Genomic DNA, 10052 nt, shown 5'->3' with positions numbered 1-10052 from the left:
AGAACTAGGGTTGGGCCGGATATCCGGCTGGTTTCTAATGCCGGATATCCGGTATCCGGCTAGACATCTAGCTAACGCCGGATATCTGGCCAGATAACCGGATATTCGGTCATATAACCGGATATCCGGCCAGATAACCGGATATTCGGCAATATAAACGAATATCCGGACAGATAACCCTGATATTCGGCAATTTAATCGGATATCCGGCATCAGAAATGAGCCGGATATCCGGCCCGACCCTAATAAGAACTATCAATTATATAGCTAATAATACTTGCGTTACTTGAGACTTAAGATTTCATAATAAAAACATAAATTTTAATTTTCATATTTTGTTTTTGTTGTTTGTGGCACATTTGGAAAATTATTTTTGAGTATGGTTGAAAAAAAAGTTGTTTATGGTCTCAAGTTTCACACCTATGGTTGTAGCTGTCTATAGTGCCCTAAAAAAATGGGGATGGATGTCACTGTTTTTGGCCTACCTATTCCATTGACATTAGGAAATATCCTATGCCCCATCTCTTCTCTAGGGGGTTTCTTTCCCCTTCCCTATCTCTTTCCCCTCACAATAGTAGATAGGTTGGCCAAAGCTGTGACATCTATCCCCTTTTTACTAGGGCACTGCCCACAGCTACCAATTTGTTTGTCGACTATTTTGGGTTGGCAGGGGGCCACATTAAGAAATATTTGTACAAATAAATTTAAATCCATTGTTGTAGATACTCAGGGCTCTAAAGGGATAAGACAATGGCTGAAAAATTTTATTACATTCCAAACTATGATACACAAAATTAACCCTTCTGTAGTTCACAATTAGAGGTTGAAACTTATCAAAATTCAATCAAGTCTCCAAAGTTGTTAGACCAACAAATAAAAAACATTATAAGACTTTGTGGACTAGAGTAATAAACAGCCAATTGTCCCCTCCCTCCCTGGTAGAGGGAAATAATTAACAAATATTATAAAAAAAAAACATATAATAATAAATGGCAAAATATTCAGCAGATATTTAGTTTAGTATAATCTTTGTCTGAGATCAAGAATTTTTTCTGCTAATTCAAAATTATTTCACTTTGGCAGAATAATTGCCCTGAGGTGGATTCTTAAAAAATTTTGCTCGCTGCTCGCTGGTGAGGCAAAATTGTTTTTGTGAAAAAATCCTCCAAAATCACATAAAAATTCTACATAAATGAAATTAAATCCGATGTTAATACCCCTTCTTTGATTTTATTCCATTTTTGTAGATTTTTTATGTGATTTTGGAGGTTTTTTCACAAAAATAATTTTGCCTCACCATCGAACAGCGACCCAATTTTTTTTTTAAGAATCCACCTCTGGTTGTTAAAATACATAATTAAAAAGACCAACAACTAGATGAAATGAACTAGAAAACAAAAACTAGATAAAAATGCTTTTTACAGCAGAAAAAAGTGTATATTCAAATAAGAAAAGATTATTTACAATTATAATATATATATAATTATTAAAAACTAATGTGATATGAGAGATAAAGCCCCCAGGTTTGGCCCCATAGGCTTTTAAAGTAGCAATATTCTAGACAACAAAAGAATTTTAAAATATAAGTTGAGACACCTAGTAGCAAAAATTTGAACTTTATGATATAGAAATGAAGGTCTACAACAAGCCAATTTCAAATGAATGAGAGCCAACCTGTGGGGAGAAAGAGGGAGATAAGCAGACACATACAAGTTGTGTAGTAGCTGTCTTTAGTGCCCTAGGAATATGGGGATAGATGTCACTGCTTTTGGCCTACCTATTCTAATGGCGTCATAGTAGAGGGAAAGAGAAAGGGAAAGGGGAAAGAAACTCACTAGAAAAGAGATGGGGTATAGGGTATTTCCTGATGTTAATAGAATAGGTAGGCCAAAAGCAGTGACATCTATCCCCATTTTTCTAGGTCACTTTAGACAGCTACTAGAACCAAACACCAAAGCAGATTTACATCTTCTTTTTGGAGGGACGGCCAAGTTTGAGATTCATGGGGATAAATCCATCAGAGGAACCCAGGGAGTCAGTGGAGTTGCGGTTTTCCCTGAAAAATATTCAGGTGTCAGGGTTATATATTACAAGTGAGAGGTCAACCAACCCCCCCCCCCTTCTCCCAATCTCTGCAATAGCTGTCAATATTAACACAGGGATGTATATTCTGCACAAGATTAATTTTTTCCCCTGCTGCAAAAAATTTTACTTTTTTCCCACTCCTAAATTTTTTGCCAGCAAGGAAGGGGAAAAAATGAAAAAAATATTTTCAGAAGTCTTTATTTAATTCATATTATCCCCCCTTCCACATATTCTTTTAGTTTTTTTTTACCAAGGAGGGGAGAAAATGGAAAAAAAGGTTTCAGTTCTCTTATTTTTTACATTTTTCCCCCAACCACATATTTTTATTCCCTCCCACCCTTTAGCAGGGTAAAATTTGCAGAATATACACCCCTGTATTTACAAGAACATAATATTACTACAGAAGATAAAAACTTAAAATACTGTGGGACAATAGGGATATGTGGCACATAGAGACATTTTTTTCTTCTGCTGGCATATCCCTGAACCCTGAGTTATATATATATATATATATAAAATGCACATTTCTTAATTTTGTTCTTGTATTTGGTTTGTTACTTATCTATTTTTAAAAAATTGTTAAGAAATGCATAATGGCTTTCATTACTTGGGATATTTGTAGCACATTAATATTCTGAATGTGCAAAGAAATACATTTTTAAAATTCTAATTGCGCGGCTTGTGTTAATTGTAGAAATATACTACGCATACCGTTAGAACTGCTATGAACTCTATTTTTTGAAAATATAAGAACGGTTCCGGTGCTACGTTTTAAAATGTCCCAACTGAGTTAAAACTTGACCAACTTGTAAATTTTACCACCTAGCTCCTAAATTATTTGTAGCACAGGAACTGTTCTTATAGTTTCAAAAAATAGAGTTAATAGCTGTTCTAACGGTAGGTATGCATAGTATTTTTCTACTGTTAACACAAGCCGCGCAATTAGAATTTTAAAAAATGGTTTTTTTTGCACACCCTTTATAAAATTGTCAATAATTTGAATCAATATTGTTGTGATGTTATTTCAGTTTTAACTTCTTGTTTCACAGGAGAACTATTATTACAGTAATTATTTGGCGGTGGTTGTTGCATATCATTGATATTATTGCTACAGTCAACAAATTCAAAATCTGTAGCAGTAGAAGTAGTAGTTTCATTTAGTGATTTGTTTGATAACTCATTTAACTGTCCTTTCCTAAATATAATGGATATATTATTACTTGGATCTTACACCAGATTTTCATCTTCTATTATAAAGAAAATTCTGTAACGATCTCCCTCATCCCCTTCCTTTATCCCTCCCATCCTAATGGATAAACAGCCCGACCAATAAAAGCGAGGGCAAATTGCAACCTAATGTGACGACAATTTTTCTCCTGTCATAATATCCACGTTTATTCATATATACGATACATATATAAAGGGTGTGTTTTTGTTCACATTCTCCTGCTGGTTGTTTACCAAAACTGGAAAATGCAGTTTTGTGAGTGTATTTATGTGTGTTTGTGTGTGTGGGTGTATGTATGTGTGTGTGTATATGTTTGTGTGTGTGTGTGTGTGTGCATGTATGTGTGTATGTGTGGGTGTATGTGTTTGTGTGTGTGTGTATGTGTATGTAAGGGTGTATGTGTGGGTGCGTGTGTATATGTGTATGTGTGTGTGTATGTGTGTGTGTATGTGTATGTATGTGTGAGTATGTATGTGTGTGTGTGTGTGTGTATGTGTGTGTATGTAAGTGTATGTGTGTGTAAGACTCACCTATTAACAAGAATACTAGATCTCTGCCTGCCCTGACCTATTAGCTGTGTGTATGTGTGTGTGTGTGTTTGTGTTAGTGTGTGTGTGTGTGTATGTGTGTGTGTGTGTAAGACTCACCTATTGACAAGAATACTAGATCTCTGCCTGCCCTGACCTAGCAGCAGTGTGTGGTTGTGTGTTTGTGTGTATGTGTGTAAGACTCACCTATTGACAAGAATACTAGATCTCTGCCTGCCCTGACCTAGCAGCTGTGTGTGTGTGTGTGTGTGTGTGTGTGTGTGTGTGTGTGTGTGTAAGACTCACCTATTAACAAGAATACTAGATCTCTGCCTGCCCTGACCTACCAGCTGTGTGTGTGTGTATGTGTATGTATGTGTATGTGTGTGTGCGTGTGTGTGTGTGTGTGTGTGTAAGACTCACCTATTGACAAGAATACTAGATCTCTGCCTGCCCTGACCGCTGTGCTTGAAGGTAGCTTTGATGTCCTCAACTGTGTAACCATGGTTTCTCATCATATGAGTTTTCAACTTATCCTACAAAAAAATCAGATTAATTATCACTCATTTTGATTACAAAACATTTAGCTGTAAGTTTCATTTTCCCCCAAATCTACCTATAAGTCTAAATCTATATATCTATATTCCTATAAATCTATCTATCTGTATATCTAAAAATCTATAGATATATTCCTATAAATCACGAAACCTTTTTTTCATATATTTTATATTTTTTGGTACTTATTTTTGTAAGATGACTGACAAACTGACGGTCAAAGTGAATTATATACTGGATGATGAGAACAACCGGAATCTTAATTTTGAAAATCGGACCAAAACACAAAGATATTGGGAAAAATATAAAAGTAGCTAAAAACCTGCTCAAAAGCAGTCCGACCGCCATGGATGTTTTATACTTAAATATGCTCTATAATGATGGGAATGTTAACAAGAAGTTTCAGACGTCTATCTTTTATAGGAGCCAAGAAAATCAAATTATAGAGTAGCTTTGCTACTGAAAATACCTCACCTTGCGGCCAAACTTTGCATCACATTTCATACAGATGTGGGGCTTTTCATTCCTGTGCACTGTGATTATATGGCGTCTAAAAAAAATATTAATAATAGAGATCTAGGAGACTTAATAGATAAGACGGTTACAGGAAAAATGTAGGGAGTCCCAAACGTCGGAGTGGACAATCACAGGATTGGACATTTTATAACTAAAACGCAAGAGTGTCTGTAATATTTTAAAAATTAGGTTTCAACAACATTTGTTTAGGTATTTCTACTCAGGTTAGGATACGATATAAATATTCAGATAAGCCCACTGCAGGGGTTAGGCATTTAACAAATCTATAAGAAGGTTTAAAATAGGTTAGGTTAATTTAAGATATGCATAAACAAATAAGCCCCCCGCAGGGGTTAGGCATTTAAATAATCTATAAGAAGGTTTAAAATAGGTTACGTTAATTTAAGATATGCATAAATAAATAAGCCCCCCACAGGCGTTAGGCATTTAGTAAACTTACAAGATGGTTTAAAATTGGTTAGGTTAGGTTAAGAAATAAATAAACAAATAAGCCCCCCGCAGGGGTTAGGCATTTAGAAATCATATTTGACAGTAGAAAAAAACGTGAGAAAAAATATGTTTTAGTATAAAGAAATGTTCTAGTTGCTAATCGATAGAACTTACCTACTTTGGAAAAACTTATAGACTAATTTCAAAAAATCAGTCTTTGAAAAAAAAGACATTCAATATTTGATTTTTTGTTTTAAAAATATTATTTTACATGTATTGACGCCATCTTGAATTATAATAAGTTTTTGTTTGGAGATTTTTTTCTCTGAAAATTTTAATAAAATTTAATATATTATAATGAAAAAAATCTTCGAACTAAAATTTATTAGAAATTAAAAGATTTTTCTATTTTATTTGAAAGATTTTTTGTCATATAAATAAAAAAAAGACACTAACTAAGAGATTAATTTATTTACCTGGCGTTTCCAGGCTGTTTAAACCTCATGCCACAAACACTGCAGACATAATGTTCATCAATGTAGTTGAGATGTGCGTTGGCAATGAGCTCCGGATCATACTCCTGGTCCCCGCCCTCTCCACCCCCGGCACCATCCCCGCCCCCAGCACAACTGTTGCGCGACTTCTTGGTTGACCGTCTCTCTTTGGCGCTCTTTTTGGGCGGGGCTGAAATTTATAGGTATGTAAACAAGATGTTAGATAGATAAATAGTGTAATAAATAGATAGAAAGATAAAGTAATAAAAAGATAGATAAAAGATAGATAGATACATAGATAGATAGATGCCTAGATAGATAGAAAGTTAGATAGATAGATAGATAGATATATTGATAGATAGATAGATAGATAGATAGATAGATAGATAGATAGATAGATAGATAGATAGATAGATAGATAGATAGATAGATAGATAGATAGATAGATAGATAGATAGATAGATAGATAGATAGATAGATAGATAGATAGATAGATAGATAGATAGATAGATAGATAGATAGATAGATAGATAGATAGATAGATAGATATATAGATAGATAGATAGATAGATAGATAGATAGATAGATAGATAGATAGATAAATAGATAGATAGATAGATATAGTAATAAATAGATAGATAGATAGAGTAATAAATAGATAGATAGATAGATGATGTATCAATTAAACCGGTTTTTCACAGACTTCATTGCCTTCCTGTAAAAAATTAGATAAATACCTGGAGACTGAGTGTTGACACTTGTCACATTATTTGAATTCAGATTGATTGGAGAGGTGGGAACTATGGGGGTGGGGGTGTGGATGTTCATCCTAACTGCAGTGGGGTGCTTGATATCGACTAGTTGGTTACCTATATCATTATAGGGTGTTATTTGAGTACGTCTTTCTATCTGTATATTTGTCAGTCTTAATTAAGTCTGTAATTTGTCATATATGTCTAGTTATTTTTTCAGTCTGTTTGTTAATCTTGATTACTTGTTTGTTTGTTTGTCTGTCGTATTGAATAACCCATCTTACTGCATATTTTTTCTATCTGTCATATGTATGTATGTATGTCACTATAACAGTGCATTTGTCTTTGTCTTTCAGTCTGTCTCTTTATCTATCTAACTGTTTGGAAGGCTTATTTTCTGTCAGGCCGATTGACCCTATGTTATTTTGTGTGTGTATCTGTCTGTCTTTCTGTTTGTCTGTTTTTAATATCTGTCTTTTTGTCTGTCTGTCTGTTTATCCATCTGTCTGTCTGTCCATCCATCTGTCTGTCCATCTATCTGTCTGTTTATCTAGATATCTGTATGTCAGTCTGTTCATCCATCTGACTGTTTGTCCATCTATCTGTCATTCTATTTGTTTGTCTATTTTTTTATATGTCTATTTTTGTATTACATGTCTGTCTTTTTGTGTTAGTCTGTTACTCTATACTTATATATCTGTCTGTAACTACTAGACAATCTGTCAGTCCATCTATTTGTCTATCCATCTGTCTGTCTGTATATCTGTCTGTCCATCTATCTATCTGTCTATCTGTCCATCCATCTGTCTGTTTATCTGTGTATATATATCTATCAGTCTGTCCTTTCATTTGTCTGTGCATATATCTGTCTGTCTATCTGTTCTTCATTTGTCTGTCCATTTATTTGTCTATTTACCTGGATATAAGTCTGTCTGTCTGTCTACATATCTGTATATATGTCTGTATGTCCATCTATCTGTCTGTTTATCGGTCAGTCTGTCCATCCATCTGTCTGTCAATCTATTTATCTGTCTGTCTCACTGTCCATCCATCTGTCTGTTTATCTGCATATATGTCTGTCTTTCTATCTATCCATCTTTCTGTAACTACCTGTTCATCTGTCTGTCCAACCATCTGTCTGTTTATCTGTATATCTGTCTGTCCATCCATCTGTCTGTTTATCTGCATATCTGTGTGTCCATCTGTCTGTTTATCCATCTGTCTCTTTGTCCATCCATCTGTCTGTTTATATGTATAACTGTCTGTCCATCTACTTGTCTGTCTATTCATCTGTCTGTTTATCTGTATATATATATCTGTCCATACATCTGCATATATGTCTGTGTCATTGTCCATCCATCTGTCTCTTTATCTGCATATATGTCTGTCTGTTTGTCAATATATCTATCTGTCGATATGTCTATCTGTCTTATGTAATTACCTGGCGTAAAATAAGCAGATTGTCCTTGATATGTAGAACTAGTAGAGACTGATGGGGTGGAGACACCCCCCAGGGCAACAGTAGAAAATGTTGGGGGAGCTAGCAGACTAGTTGGGGGTGTGGTGGTCATAGTGAACACACCCCCCGGCTGGAGGGTGTGCACAGCTACGGCCGTGGTGGGCTGGTATTGTGGGCCCGCTGCAGGGTCAAGCCACGGCGAGAATAAGGTGGCGGGTTGAACAGTGGTCGCGTCCAGACAGAAATCTTGATACGACATCTACATACAGAGAATAGTTATTTATCGAATTGTATTATAAACATCTTTCCGTGGATACAAATAAATATACAATTATAAGATTAAAACCAGTTTTGTTAGCCCCGAGATGCCGAAAGTTGTAATGCGTTTTTTAATTCGTTGGCTTAACAACTTGAGAACTTTTATATTCAAATTTTGATGTTGAGTGTCCAAATATCTCAACCACTATTTGTAATCTACAGAAGTAGTATTCTTGTGTTTCATCATTGGGGATGTGCATCAATTTATCGGCACTTGTCTTATCCCTTTAGATCCATGGGATATTACACTAGTCCCTAAACGTTTTAACTAATAATTGTAATCTAGAGAAAGGGTAATTTTGTGTATCATCATTTGGGAGGTACATATTTTTTAAGCCTTTGTCTTATCCCATGGATAGACGGATGGAATGTAAAAGTAGAAAAGCTTTAAACAAAACATAGTCAATTTTCGCATCGTATTATAGACAGCTTTCCAGCGATATTAAAATGAATAAATAAAATAATTGAATTAGCCCGGGCAAACAAAACTGGTATTGATTTTATGATTTTTATTTCAATATTCGTGAAAAGTTGTCTGTAAATTTATGCTTCACATGATTTTTCAGTATGATTGAGAAACCAGTTCTTGTCGGACTGGAAGCCATACTGGAATAGTTATTTCTCGCATCGTATTATAAACAGCTTTCCGCGGATATAGAATGTACAATTATAAGATTAAAACCAGTTGTTTTAGCCCCGAGGTGCCTAAGGCACAGGCTAAAAAATCTTGTTTTAATCTTATGATTGTGCATTTTTATATTCGTAGAAAGCTGGATATAATATGATGCTAAACATTTTTTTTTCTAATGGATGAGAATCGGTTCCTATCCACCGGATTCGAATGAATATAAGAAGAGATTTTATTTACCTGGGACGTGGTGGTTAAGATGGTGGGGACGGTTGTGACGGGGGGGAGGGACATCAAGTTTCCAGACCCACCACCTAGATAGATAGATAGATAGATGGATAGATAGATAGACAGATAGATAGAAAATTTTTTGATAAATGAATTTTTACATCCAAAGGTAATTAATATTATAGATATTACAAACAAAAACACTTTTGGAGACCCTTGTTTTGGAGGCCTACAGGGCCATGCATTTGTGGAAGAAGTGAAAACTATATGCCTTTCTTTACACTTACCCAGGGAAAAGGGAATGATACTCTGACAAAAAATTCTAATGGAAAATTTCCCCCACAACCCCCTTCTTCTAACCCACCCCTCTTCAGTTAAATCAAACACTTTAAAAGGTTTCGTGATTTTTTTTAGAATTTTTTAGAAAGCTACCCCTGACACTTACCTAAGTTCAAGTATCCTCCTGCCGAGGGTTGGTGGGAAAAGGGGGAGGGGAGCGAGTTTCCCCCCAACCCGTTGGGGGCGTGGTGGAGGGAGAGGGGAGATGCGCTGGATAAGGAGAGTGGAGAGGGGACAGGTAGACTGGGTGGGGGAGGGGCGAGATGACCGCCCATGGCTACAGAGGGAGGGCTTCCACGCAAGGTGTCCTCTAGCCGTAATATGCTCCAATCAGAAGGCTAAAAAAATATTTTAAGTTAGTTGGGAAGATTTTAACTTTTGTGTCAAATTTTTTGCCAATAAATTTTAGACGAAGAATTTCTATAACTCTGGTCGACCAGTCTGACTGTCAGTAACGTATAGCTCTTATTGTT

At 35.5% G+C, this 10052-nt stretch overlaps 1 protein-coding gene across 1 annotated transcript in view; it reads right to left on the bottom strand.

Moving 5' to 3' along the window:
- Positions 1-2630: 2630 nt before the first annotated feature.
- LOC145306812 (uncharacterized) overlaps positions 2631-10052 on the bottom strand; it is a 12017-nt gene continuing 4595 nt past the window's right edge. Inside the window, exons 4-11 of the mRNA XM_080149107.1 lie at positions 9686-9917; positions 9253-9326; positions 8049-8325; positions 6593-6724; positions 5838-6045; positions 4870-4945; positions 4264-4376; positions 2631-3280 (exon numbers count right to left, since the gene is read on the bottom strand). Of these exons, the coding sequence (XP_080005233.1) occupies positions 3088-3280; positions 4264-4376; positions 4870-4945; positions 5838-6045; positions 6593-6724; positions 8049-8325; positions 9253-9326; positions 9686-9854 (1242 nt within the window). The 5' untranslated portion in view covers positions 9855-9917 and the 3' untranslated portion in view covers positions 2631-3087. The remainder of the gene's footprint in view (positions 3281-4263; positions 4377-4869; positions 4946-5837; positions 6046-6592; positions 6725-8048; positions 8326-9252; positions 9327-9685; positions 9918-10052) is intronic.

The sequence above is a fragment of the Acartia tonsa genome, chromosome 15 (genome assembly GCF_053477335.1).
Source record: "Acartia tonsa isolate MP-2025a chromosome 15, ASM5347733v1, whole genome shotgun sequence".
NCBI classification, from domain to species: Eukaryota; Metazoa; Arthropoda; class Copepoda; order Calanoida; family Acartiidae; genus Acartia; species Acartia tonsa.
The sequence above is the reverse complement of the archived record's forward strand: the minus strand, read 5'-3'. Positions and strand labels throughout refer to the sequence as shown.